Source organism: Pholcus phalangioides, unplaced genomic scaffold (assembly GCF_987345545.1).
Source record: "Pholcus phalangioides strain wild (caught in Gottingen) unplaced genomic scaffold, Ppha-v1.0 ptg000007l_1, whole genome shotgun sequence".
Taxonomy (NCBI): domain Eukaryota; kingdom Metazoa; phylum Arthropoda; class Arachnida; order Araneae; family Pholcidae; genus Pholcus; species Pholcus phalangioides.
Window position 1 is genome coordinate 56731488 of NW_028301600.1, and position 13409 is coordinate 56744896.

The window sequence follows — 13409 nt, forward strand, 5'->3', positions numbered from 1 at the left end:
AACAGAGTTCACAATAGAATTTTCTCACATTAAATTCGCATAATACGGTTACAAATACTTTTCACTTTTGACTAATTTTTTGCCGAAATTTACTTGAAGATTCGAATAATGTGAGCAGGCAAAACAATTTAAATATTTAAGTAATGAATGGAATAAAATTAAATACGCGAATTTATTAATATTAAGGGAATGAATTAGAGTTTGGGAAGATAATATCACTGAGTTGCATATACTGTAGCATCAGGTTATATAATCAGAATCGAGCATAAGTTTTTGAAGCTTCTGTCTGCATGTCTTTCGCAAAGCAACATCGGCGTATCACCAATGAGTACATAGATATCGTATTGTGACGTAGTAACGAATTACATCTAAACAACTTAAACCTTCGCAGTTCTTACATAAACATCGCTGCTAAGGATTCGGACGGCTCTGGGCTACTAACAAGACCGTACTACGGTGGTAACCTGAATCATATTTCTGCAGTCCGTAAATATGGTATGTTGACAGTTTTGGACTTGTTTGTAGACTTTAGATATTAACTTCAGGGTTTTTAGAGGAACAGAGCGCGCAAAATTATTCTCGCTAACATTCGATATCTGTTTATTAAGCAAACCATAGTTCGTGATTCAATAAATAAATCGAATTCTAGTTTTGACGGGGGGCTTAGCGTAGGACGTTTAAATGCACCCCTACCCAGTGCATAGCGAGCCTCGTGATAACTAGATTTGGTACCACGATTTTCGAGAGTATGTGAGCATATAATCGGGAACTCGACTACATAGGGAAGGGCCCCTGCGCCTCAAGTGGACCCTGGGTGTGTTGAATAGTATTTTAGTGACGGATAAAATAAAAAAAAAAAAATATGCAAGCTTAATTTTGAGTGTGTCTGCTCCTGCTTGTAACTTATATCTGTAGGATGAGGATTAGTGTAATATTTACGATATAGTTTATAGATACGATATAGATTATACGATATAGAGTATAGTTTACTCTATTGAATTGTGAAATGGTGCAACTTTTGAATCGTACGTTTCTCTAAAAAGCAGTTCGCAAATTAGATACTAGAAGACTGCCCCATTTTAATAGTTAGCCAAAAATGTTGACACATTTCTTACAATTTCGTTCTAGAGTTGTATTTTGACATTTAGAGGAACGTCACCTTTTTAGTTGCAAATGCATGATTTTTACGTACGTGTGTTCACAAATGCCCATTCTGATCAGAAACTGGTAATCTTCGAGAGCCAAATCGGCAACGCACCAAAATTGCTTCATCGGTCGCGTGTATTTAGAAACTTTATTTGAAACGTTTCTGATATTTAGCGTGGGGAAAAATATATCTTGATCGTTACGTAATTTTACTGCATATTGTTAGAAGTTTCTTTTTGGTTGGATTTATAAACCAATTTCGCACACCACTTTCAGAATACCGTACCACCAGCCCGCCCTGGGAGCTCCTCTCCCAGATCACTCAGATGTGGCACCATAATACCAAACAGGATATTTGTTGGCGGAATTTCACCTACCGTGAGTATTGAGATTATCAATATATGTGTATGTATTGGCTAGTAGAATATTGCTCAACCCTTACAGCGGCAATCCCGAGATATCTCGTCAAACTTGATATACTTTATTTCGGTTGCCCCAAAATCTTTGGTTAACACGCTTTTATTTACAATGTGGCAGTTATGATGCGGATAGGAAATTTTTGAAACCACTTAGAGTTAAATAGATCGGTAGTGAATCGTAGAGGAATCGAATGAAGTCGATTATTATCTATGAAGAAATATTTTACCCTATCCGTAATGTTAAACTTGATGGCCAATACATTTGAAAACCGATACGTTTGCACCCGAAAGCCGAATAATCGGAGTGACTAGGCGTTTCTTAGGGTACGAACTATGCACGCTGTTTACGATTCTGCAAGTCTGCACCGAAGTGGATTGGTTGAAACTTGAATATCGGGTTGTATAACTAATCCGTAACGGTGTGGACTTGCTGAATCTGAAACCAGCGTGCACTATGTCCGTGCCCCCTTATCATAGTGAAACAATCAGCTTGCCCAGTGAGCAAAAACCAGTTTCGTGGTCTGTGCTTGGTGATAAGGTGTAGGTGAATTCAGAGGATGTAGATGGGTTAAAAAAATTTAATAATCTGTTATCTGGATATGATTAGGCATCTCCTGTGTAGGGCTGCAACTAAGGGAGGCAGGGGAGTTAGTGTCCTGGACGCTGGAAGAGCAGAGTTGTCCTTTTCAATAATACGGGGGGCAAGGCCGTCTTAAGAGCATCATGGGGCCCCGGGCCAGGTGATTTGAGACCCTACCAGGCAAATTCTCAAATTTCAATCGGATCTCATTTTTGTGAGGTCCCTCTTGAGACCCCGGGCCGTGCCCGGGTTGGCCCATGCCTTAAGAAGGCGGTGGGGTGGTGGTGAGAAAATGATTACTGGCCCCAGGCGTCAGTAAATTTTCGTTTCTAGTTGCGGCTGTGTTCAGGTGTTAAAGTGAGAATTTATTTTTAAGGACTTACTGAGATTTTGGTTTATATTTTACCATTGTTTCCAGTAATTTTGGATGAAATTTTTATTGTCTAGCTTATTTTTTAAATATTCTAGTCAGATTATCCGATGAGAAATCGAATTGTGCCAACACAAAACCAGAATTTATCACTTCACGCAGATGACAACAGGGAATGAGGTTACATTTCATTCTTAACGCTGTTCATAGTGAAATCTAGATGTTGCTGTACGCTCATGACGATCGTTCGACTAGTTGCAATTAATGATTAGCAATTCAAAAATGGCGTTTCAGCGGGGTGGACGAGTACGCAATGCTTTGCTTTATTCAATTTAGTTATAGGCAAGCATGAAACATGATCGTATTAGGAATTCGTAATCGTAGAAATTGGCTTTTCATTTTGTATCAATATAAATTAACAATGAAGAATCGAAAAACTTTAATGTGATAGTTTAACAAGTGAAGGTCTACATTTTTTTTTTTCTTTCCCGAGTGAAAGAAATCTGTGCAATTTTACGCTCTGAGCCAATACCCTCTACAGAAAAGATCTTTTATTTATAGGAGGTGTCTGATCACGATTGGAATCCTCGACACCCCAGCTGCTTATCTGCCAGCTTTGCGCGAAGTGTGATGTATTATCGCTATAGCCAATCGCTGTTCCTTATCCTACCTTTTTTAACGATTAGACGCCACTTTGAACATTAACTAGTTTTGCTGCTCCAAGATGGTAGACTAGTTCACTCGGTTGAGTAAGCACTGTAGAAGTAGGATACTTTAATAGGAGTCCCGAGATTATGAATTTCAGTAGGTGCAATATCAACCTTTTGAACATCGTATTCATTGCAGTATATGGAACGAAGATTTTCCCTTGTAATATATTCGTGAATAGTGATTCGGAAATCTTGTGGGTGAAACCAAAATTACAGGGGCGTCAAAATGCGCTCTTGCCCCAGGTGACCAAGCATCTAGTTGCGGCCCTGCCTGGAGCTCGTTGCAAATTCCAATAGTTGTCAAGGATATATTGAGTTTGATCGTTCTGAAGTAATCATTTCGATGAACTTCCCAGAATAGTGATTAGGACGAAATAAATTGTCATGCTTCTCCCTTTCCAATCTGCGAGTAAATCTTTCGACTTTTATAAATTGTTTTTTTTTTTTTTTTCAGACAAATGAAGAGGATCTGGCCACCCTTTTTGAAGAATATGGGAGAGTAAGGGCATCAAAAATCATCTATGATCGTTCTGGAATTTCGAAGGGGTGTGATGATTTGATTTACACGTAGAATACGTCCTACCATTGTAGTGGTGGAATGTTTTTTCTTCATTTAACGTTTATTCATCTTTATAGGTATGGATTCGTTACTTTCGAGAGTAAAGAGGAAGCTGATAGTGTCATAAGAGAAATTAACAATTCGGTTAGTTTTTCTGCGAACATCTTTATTACGACTAGCGTTGAATTAATCGAATTCTAAATATAAATATAAGCGCCGACAATGGCAAGGTGAATTAAACTTCGGAAGAAAAGCCTTTTAGTTTATCACTCATTCCTAGTTATACGGCAATTAGAAAGAGTCGACAAATTGACGCAAGAATAATTTTTTAATAGTTCCATTGCCAAACGACATCAAAAGTGATAGTTGTAGAGTTGAAGCTGCTGATGGTTGTAAAGGAAACACTTCAAGCTTTTGAAGCTTAATTTTACGAGTGAACTAATGTGGTCTATTTTTATTCAATCATTCGTACGGTTGCTGTCGAGGTTCCGAAGTTGATAAACAATGGAACGATGCAGTGAAGTAAATATATTTAGTGCACTCGCCATAGGCGGAGATAGACATGGAAGTCTAGGGTGAGGGAACGATGGTGTCAATTCATATATACATGCATTAGATCTGTTCGACTCCACCTTTTTGAAGCTGGGGTGCATTGCCCCGTATCTCCGCCCATGCCTCTCGCCCACTTTGAAAGATAATCGTTTCAGGTATATCGTTAGAATATGTACATCTGATGTTTATACTAAACCATAAACTTCGATTGCCGCAGGACTGCTATTTCTAATGAGCATTGGTCTTGATTCTCTAAAAGGTGTTTCGCAAGAGTTTCTCCAACCGATTTTCTTACTAAACTCTGCTAACGAGTGTTAATTGTTTTCGAAAATAGTCGTAAAATTATCCATAAGCGAAATTTATCGCTAGTGTTTGTACAATATGCTAACTCTTTTACATTATAGTGGGTGTTAGTAAATGAACCTTCCAGAGTAAGCTACACGGAGCATTACAAATAAGTTTTTGTATTGTCATAGTTATTGAATATCATGAATGAAATACTTCAATAACTTTTTAACATGCTGAGCGGCTACTAGGCGTGGAATCATTAAAGCACTTGTTTAATTTATAGTAAGATCCGGTCTTGATGTGGTCCAAAGATAAAGTTCGGTTCAGAGTTGGACACAATATTCTAGTTTAACTGAGCATACAGAACACTAATCGTTCATACAAATAAAATGTTTCGAAGTTAAGATAATCCAACGGATTTGCCTGTGAAAGTAAACGGGATCGGCATTAAGTTTTTTCAATATTTGTTCAATGTTATTGTAGATGCGTATGTCACAATTTTACCAGAGATTCTTTTTCAAGGACAAAGGAGTTGTGCTCAAGGATAGAAAGCTAAACGTGGCACAAGCATTCAAAAAAGCGGTGAGTATTCTTCAAATGTCAAATTTTTGATAAATTCGGTAATCCTTAGAATATTGTAATTTTTCTCGACTGTTTTTTTCTTTCATACCATTTTTTTTTCTCCAACGATTAGGTTTCTAAGTATTTTAAATTGTAGGGCAGGGCGCACCACGGTGAGATCTAGTACTATGGTCTTTAAATGTATATAACGTGGTAGGATGGGACTTTGAATCCCTTTTCCCGAGGACCCCTGATTCTTGAGACCACTCGTTCAGACCACTCGCGCAAACTAGTTCAACATTCTATAATTTGACCGATGGTGGATTAATGATTCATTATTTCTTATTCAATGAAAGATTTCTCCTGAAATTTGGATTGTTTTAAGATTTTAAAAATGTTTTTGTTCCTTTTCAGCCTCTACAGACGTTTTCCCCGTACGGTAAGTTATGCACTAAAATTCACTAAATTCCTAAGGTCGGGATCAGTTTTATAGTGTAATCCCGGACTATAAAAAATGTGTAATAGCATGGAGTTTCATTTGTTTCAAATGCGAAATTCATTATCCTAGTTATTAATCACAGCTCTCTACGTATTTTATGGCATGAGATTTTCTGCTAAGATTTTAAGCCAAGATTTTAACTTAAACATATAATGTCGCAGGTTATTTTTAAAATATCAAATCTCGTGAATGCTCGGACATTCTATCGCCCGATAGAATGTCTGAGCATTTAGTCGAACATGATAAAATTAAACTACAGTATTTGGAATGCTTGAAATACAATTTGTATTAATAGTTTAATAAATCAAGAGGTGTAGTTTCACAAGTTTGTATCTGTTTAGGCTATATGCGATAGTTTTAACATCTCAAGCAGGGGACAGATCTCAGTTCAACCTCGTCTGCCTTTATTTCACCTTACGATCACTGTTATAATGCGTCTAAACACCAGTGGAATAAATTCGTTTTCTCCTTCACCATCGCGAAGCTTTATAGCAACCCTATTTACGGAAGATTTTTTCCCCCACATATAATGAATCTTTCTACTATACAGGGTGTCCTGTAAATGCTAATGCTGCCGCTGTGGTCAGTGACGGACTCTCGTCGCGAGGTCCCGGGTTCGAACCTGTCATCAGTGGTGGTCGGCTGAAGTTGCGTTTCTGCGGTTTCCAACTTCAAGGCGTCAATGTGAGCCGATCTCCCCTTTAAAGTTTCGCCACAGAGCAACAAACCTACAAATGTAATTCAATCGTAATACATCGCTCACCTTCTGAAATATAGATGACGGCACTGAAAAATCAAACCCTACACACGCACTCGGACTGTTAGGTAGTTAAACTTCCGGCACAATTCACTAGGTGGTAAATCGCCCATAGATGGTGATAGACCCGAGTTGTGCTCGGTTTGAAAGAAAAATGCTAATGCTGCTTTATCTCAACCGTTCGTCAGAGGTAGTTTCGATTTTGAAAATGCTCAAATTTTAATTTTTGAACGCCCTGTACTAGTTTTGAGTGAAAATAGTGCGCAACACAACCTGAATTTTTAAACGGCTGTTTAACTTCTAATTGAAGTTGTGTTGCCCCGTCACCTGAGACAAACTAAAAATTCCTAGTGCAAAATTCGCAAAGATATTCTAATTCCAAATTGGAGGAAAGTTGGGGGAAAGGACTGCATTAAATGATGGAAAGGAGCGTGTTGTCCGTTAACTTTTCTCCGATATTTGAATTCAAATCTTTGCGAATATTGCACTTGAAAACAATCTTTTCTCCTCGGCAGATACAGGTCAACAACTTTCTAATTTGAAGTTGGAGGACAAGCTGACGGCATAAAAATCTGGATATTTTTGCGACTCTACATTTTCACTTTCGAACGCCTTTTGAGCATTTTTAAATTGGAATCGTACAACTACGACATGTGGCCTTTTTCTCAACCGTCCCCATTAGCACTTACAGGTCGCTCTGTATACATCAAAGCGAAAGAACACGTAGGGTGAAAGTGGAAAAGGACGGAAAAACCCATGTATTATACATTTTTAGTTCTTTTCCCTTTCGTTTTTCTAACGTGCGTTTAGGTTAGAACAAGGTTACCATATTTATCGTAGATTCGTTAGAGATAATTCACTACAAGTTCGGCAAGAAATTTTTGTAGTGGTTAAATGTCATTCAACTTTCTTCCACTGTAGGAGGTTGCAGAGTGTGGAATCATTTGCCACATTTCGAAAATGGAAGAAAGATGGTGTTCGAATCTTTTCATTTTCTTGTCTAATTCAAGGTGAAAATTAATTGGGGGGGGAAGATGGCCACAAATTTCCCAACGACCTGGCTGGGGAAAAATGCCCTTAAAATTTCTTTTTTTTCCAAGCATGGGTTCTCGGTTTATCCCAATGCATATCGTACTTTCTAAACGCCAGTTCGAATTCACGACCCCCGAAGGTAAGCTATTCCACTTATTGACAGCCCTATTACAGAACTCCCTGCGACACAATCTGGAGTTGTTCCTAACTGAACAATACTGGTGTCCCCTTGTCGAAGCGGTTGACGGTATATTAATACAAATACAAATACAACGCCACAACAGGCAAAATGCCCAACGAGGTGGCTGATAAAAAGATGCCCATAAAAATATGGTTCATATGTTTCAAAAATACAGCAACCCAATTAAAAATGCAATTAACACAAATTACAAACAATATATACACATGATAAAATATTATACAATGCCCATAAAGAATACTTATGGTTGTCTTATTCTAAGAATGGATAGCTTCTCGATTTACCCCAACATGTTTATCGTATTTCTTTTTAAACGTGTCAATTGTTACAATTTACTACCTCCGGGGGTAGGCTATTCCATTTATAAACAACCCTATTGGAGAAAAATTCCCTGCGACACCATAACCTTGCATTGTCCCTCACCAATCGATACTGGTGTCCCCTTGTAAAAGCAGTCGATTGGCGGTGTACTAAAAGTTCATGGTCCATCCTATCCATCCCATTGAAAATTTTGAACACTTCGATCATATCTCCTCGACACCTGCGTTCATCCAATGTAAACATATTCAAAAAATGAAGTCTTTCTTCATAACTCAAGCCCTGTGTGCCAATAAGGACACGCGTAGCTCTTCTCTGCACCCCTTCAACCAAGTCTATGTCCCTCTGTAGGTATGGTCTCCAAAACCTTACAGCATACTCCAGTCCAGGACGAACTAAGCCTCGAAAAAGCGGAACCTGTGGTCGATCTTGCCCATCCCGTTAAATTCTGGCATTTGGTCAGAACATTGTCTCCAAAAATCACATTTGAGATTTGTCATTTAAAAATCAAAGCGCATGTACAAACGAAAATATACATCAGCATGTTTAGCCCTACGCACGTATTTGTGCATTTATTTCACTTGTAATTAGTTATAATTAGCAAGACTTGTAGATCAAAGCCATTTTTTGTGAGATCATGTTCTGACCCAACACCAATTTTAAACACTTCAAGCATATTTCCCGACACCTGTCATTCCAATGAGTTCTTCGCAATGTAAAAAGTTCAAGAAATCTAGTCTCCATAACTAAAGCCTCGTGTACCCACAAGAGCACGCGTAGCTCTCTTCACACCCTCGACTTAGTCAATGTCCCTCTGTACATATGGTCTTTTATTACGGGGTTTTATTAGTATTGTCTTGTCCTTAGTCGCAATAATGCACCAGTGTTGCACCTAGAAAAAAGAATAAAAATTTATACGGTTGCAGCTGAAAATCGCCCGCATTATAAGAAGTGCTAAACAAGTTTTTTTATGAACCATTGTAGGGTTTGAATATCCAAGTTTCAATCTCTTCTAGCACCGATATTGTATTACGTAAACTGCATTTTTAGCTTAAAACTAATATAATTTTACAGTAAACCAATATCAGCTTTAATTTGCCACAAAAGAAACTTAAATGGCGACACTATGCAAACGTAACCATAGATTATAACAAATTATTTTGCTACATTTTTTCGTATTAACGGTCTATTTCTTCATAGATCAAGTTACTAGCGGCTTGTTGGGACACCGAGAAGCTTTTTACCAGGTAAAAACATTTTTTTTCCACCAATTTCATTCGGTAGCAGTTTTTTCAAAGTTTCGGCATGGGTCGATTTCTGTACTTTTTGGAGGTTTTAAACTTTTATATATATTTGAATTGATTAATGCTATTTCTATTTTTGGTGAGATAAGGATGATAAAGAATAACTAACTTTAATTTCCCTACTTTTTCTTCAAATTTTTTTGAAGCCCTAATTTTACCTTTGCTGCCGATATGCCACAAATTCGCGCATGAGCGGAGATACGGGGATAAAGTGGAGCTGACTGATCATATATACCCATATACATCAGAACTAACATGGTTCCGGCTATGAATTGCGTTACCGAATTAGCGTTAACGCTACTTCAAGGAAACTAAGATAACAAACATTTCGCTTAGATTGCTCGTGTAAAAACGATGGTAAACTTATTGCATTTTCAATAGCAGTTTGCAAAAATTCGTTAAATTCTGGGATGTGCATGACAAGTTTACGTTTGTAAAGCAACGTCAAACATAACCGCTTTCAAATATAGGAATTGAATTTTAGGTACTCTTGAACCGAATGATGGCAAATATGGAATGGTAGGACTTGCATCAAGTGTAAACAAGCTTGAATATTTTTTTTTTTTTTTTTTTTTTTTTTGCAGACTCCCTTCCAGCTGATAGTTCCGCCAACTCCAACGCAAGCTATGATTTTCCCACCGTATCAATATTCCCATGTAAGTTATTTAGTATTCTTAATGTCCAATAGTCTGTTTTTTAAATTTTTTTAGATGAAATTTTTGTAATAAATTCGGCGAATAAAATTGCACCTTTTTTAATGGATTATACCTGAAGCATTTATAGAAAAAAAATTTCTTTGGAATAACATTTTAGAATAAACTTGTATCGAAAATACAAAAATGGCTCTTTTAAAAGTGTACAGAAAATTCAGATGTAGGAAAATTGCAGGCTTTTAATAGCTATTAAGTTCTTTTTTTTTTCTTCTAACCTGAAACATGCTATCCTCCATGGATCTGATCAAATTTCGTAGGGTTTCAACGTCAAAACTACCAAGATTCCTCGATAGGCTCAAGTTCATAGATTATTAATCAGCAGTCGAATACTTATTTCATTTGCAAACACATTTATCTCAAGTATTCCTCAATTTCTAATAGAATTAAAGTCGGGAGTCGTCGATGGCCAATCTAAAAATGATACATTTTTGCGATTAAAGAGCTTGTGGCAGATCTTTTGAATAGACGCATGTTTGATAATTTTTTTCGCGCCATGGTCATTTTCTGCATTCAAGGGCTAATTTTAGACCGGGACCTACAATTTATTGCCTATTCCGAACGGCAAACTTGGTTTTTTATGCCCATCGAGGGGTTGGTGCGCTGACCCCTCGATGGGAACTCCTTTCGGTAGAAATTTTTTTCTGCGGTCATGTCGCCGTTTCTGCTGTACCCCTGTCAGTTTTCCGACAAGGACGAACCGGGTATCGAACTCGCGACGCCTAACATCCTTTTGGTACGTTAGGCGAGTATCTTTTCTCTACCTGGGCTACCGAGCCCCCACATTATGTTAATGTGAAGTTTGTCTCTTCCTAAATCTCCAATCAGTAGCAAATTGTTCTCTATCTCCTTTAAGCATCAGTTTTGACGACAAAGTTAAGGAAGCCTGACCATTGGAAGCAAATGCTGCCCATATCGAAGCTCCACCTTATTGTCTGCTGAAAACATCCGTCTAACACTTTTTTGCACCACTAACGACCATATTTACCGACATGGTTTAAACTGTAGTCACAATTATTGGATAAGAGATTAACATAGATTGGTTAAAAACCTGAATTTAACCAATTCGTGTGAATCTCTTATCAAAAAAATTGACTAGTTTAAACCATATCTGTGAATAGTCCTAAATGATACCCAAGCCATTTGTCTCCATAAAATACAATTTCGTGCCCATTTTTAGTCTACTCCACCTTTTTGATGCTTCCTTGTGACAGGCGATTTCCTAACTACTTTTATGAATCATACAGGCTTCTATGAAATGTCGGAAATTTTCACTCCAGGATCTTTCATAATTTCATGCCAGGCCATTTTTTTGTATTGAAACCAATCTTCCAACGGTTTTGTTTTAGCGCAAACTTGTGTACTGCGTTGCCTACCACAACCAGGTTTTATTACGTTGGGTCAATACGTCACCTTCATTTGAAAGTAAAAAGAAAGGCTGTAAAAGGCATTGAGTACTTCATTTTGGCCTGCTCAAAAAGCAAAGGATTTCATCGCAAAAAAATATGCGGCGACCTCGGAAATTTACTTTTTAATGGAAAATCAATCCGATAGCTTTCCAATTTCTCACAATTGCGTCTGATACGCCATTATAGACGCAATATTCAAAATTTGCATGTAATCGGAAGTTTTTATAAACATTGAGACAGCTATTCAAAATTCTGGGTTTAAAAAATCCAAAACTTATTTTCCTCAACAATGACCGAAGTTAAAAAGTAGGCTTTTGCATTCTGATCACAAGCAGAGAAAATGAAATCAAAATTTGCGGAACTATCCATGGCGCAGTTAATCTAGTATCTACTCTTGAGACGGACTGAATCTTCAGTTCATAGCCGATTAGTTCAGTTCTACGTAAAAAAACCCTTCTCTCTGGTGTAAGACAGTCTGAAGTTAACTAGCTGCTCGTGAAGTATATTGTGATGACGCTAATCTTAATGTATTGAATTTACTGAATCGGACCCTTGAAAGTTTAATTGATGGTTAAAGCTAATGTCGATGGGTTTGAAACTGCATAGTGTTCCATTTAAGGACAATTTAAAAAATACGAAATTGTCTTCGTTTTTGTAGCAAGAAAAATAACTCGTTGAATGGGAACATTTTTTTTTTTTTCCAGCTTTCTCCATCTACTTCAGGATATCAACATTTGGTGTATGCAAATGAATTTTATCCATATTCGAATGCTGCTGCACAGTCTATAACTTCGAGTGGAGCAGAATACCAAACTACTGTTGATCAATCGCCACAGGTAACTTTTATTGAATTAAACTCCTACCGAACAACTTGCGAATGTTTCACAGTATCTTGTTTAAATAGAGGCAATTTATTGAATGATTTGCGAGGGTCTTGTAAGAATTTTATTTTGCTGACAGTATTTTAAAAGTAATGTTAAAGGTTTATATTTCCTAGGCAAAGTACCAGAAACAGTCAACACAATCAAATTCAAATTGTGACTATGACAGCTGTTCGCAAGTAAAGGCATGCATGTCGCCTAATGTTGGAGCTTACCGTTACTCTGGGAGTCCTAGCAGTATGCAGTCTCCGGTGCATTCTCAAACATACCAACTTCACCACGTTTTACCAACGAAGTCTGGTATGGCCATAATGGCATATCCAAGTTCCATAGTAGTTGGAACCCCCATTGTGCACGTCAAAGATACGACTGGTAATGAGACCGAAATGATGACTGAATTGGGATACCTTCACTCGCCTTTGCAGTCTCCTGCTGGAGCTGGAACACTTACGCCACCTCCGACACCACTTGCCCCCATTCCCTGTGATTTTGGTTCCAATGGCAGCATCGAAGCTAGAAGCAAAAACTAACAATGTGAAATGAAATGTCTAATTTATATAGTTAAACTTTATGCTGCTGTGTTAAGATTCGGATTTTTTTTTTTCTTGTGCCTGTATCTCTTCAAGACTTGAATGCAGTGCCACCTCTTGAAAGGGAGTTGCAGGAAAGTTTTATTTTTTATTTGTAAAATTTTATCACGCGAACTTTTGCTTACTTGAGACTTGTGTTTATGTGTGCGTATCACAAATCGGTCTTTAAATTCCTTGCTTGAAGCAATTTTTTTTATATACTGATTGTCAAATTAATAAACGACTTGTGTATTTTATCTCTAATACTATTTTTACTTCACAAAAATCGCTATAGCTAAAACGTGTTTTGCTGACATTGTATGGAAATGAGTACTTTTATTTGAATAGCATGTTTTATATTTTACGGCCAGCAATCTATAGCTGTAATTTAGATGGAGTAATGACTGTTTATTGTGAAGTGTCTGAATTAAAGTATGTCGGAAAAAATTTGTCGGATTCTTGGTAGTTATAGAAACCTTCAAATAAAAAATTTAACCTTTTTATTATATAGGTAGGGGGGGGGGGTACAGTCCGATCATGTAAAAT

At 37.4% G+C, this 13409-nt stretch overlaps 1 protein-coding gene across 2 annotated transcripts; it reads left to right on the top strand.

The window, feature by feature from the left end:
* The first annotated feature begins 265 nt into the window (after positions 1–265).
* LOC149085528 (uncharacterized) lies at positions 266–12989 on the top strand. 2 transcript variants are annotated; one of them, XM_089233592.1, is made up of 10 exons: positions 266–495; positions 1423–1524; positions 3680–3771; positions 3862–3928; positions 5147–5206; positions 5600–5624; positions 9191–9237; positions 9879–9950; positions 12118–12249; positions 12411–12989. In XM_089233592.1, the coding sequence occupies exons 1-10, from the start codon at positions 493–495 to the stop codon at positions 12822–12824; spliced, it is 1014 nt and encodes a 337-aa protein (XP_089089718.1). In that variant the 5' UTR covers positions 266–492; the 3' UTR covers positions 12825–12989. The 2 variants fall into 2 exon arrangements, with proteins under 2 accessions (XP_089089718.1, XP_089089719.1); XM_089233593.1 differs by having other exon boundaries at positions 405–495; positions 3680–3724.
* The last annotated feature ends 420 nt before the right edge of the window (positions 12990–13409 follow it).

What these genes read in the sequence shown, in the direction of transcription:
- LOC149085528 (XM_089233592.1), top strand. An exon ending in TTGGCGGAATTTCACCTACC is followed by an intron (nt 1,525 to 3,679) that starts GTGAGTATTGAG and finishes TTTTTTTTTCAG; the next exon opens with ACAAATGAAGAGGATCTGGC. An exon ending in ACCGAGAAGCTTTTTACCAG is followed by an intron (nt 9,238 to 9,878) that starts GTAAAAACATTT and finishes TTTTTTTTGCAG; the next exon opens with ACTCCCTTCCAGCTGATAGT.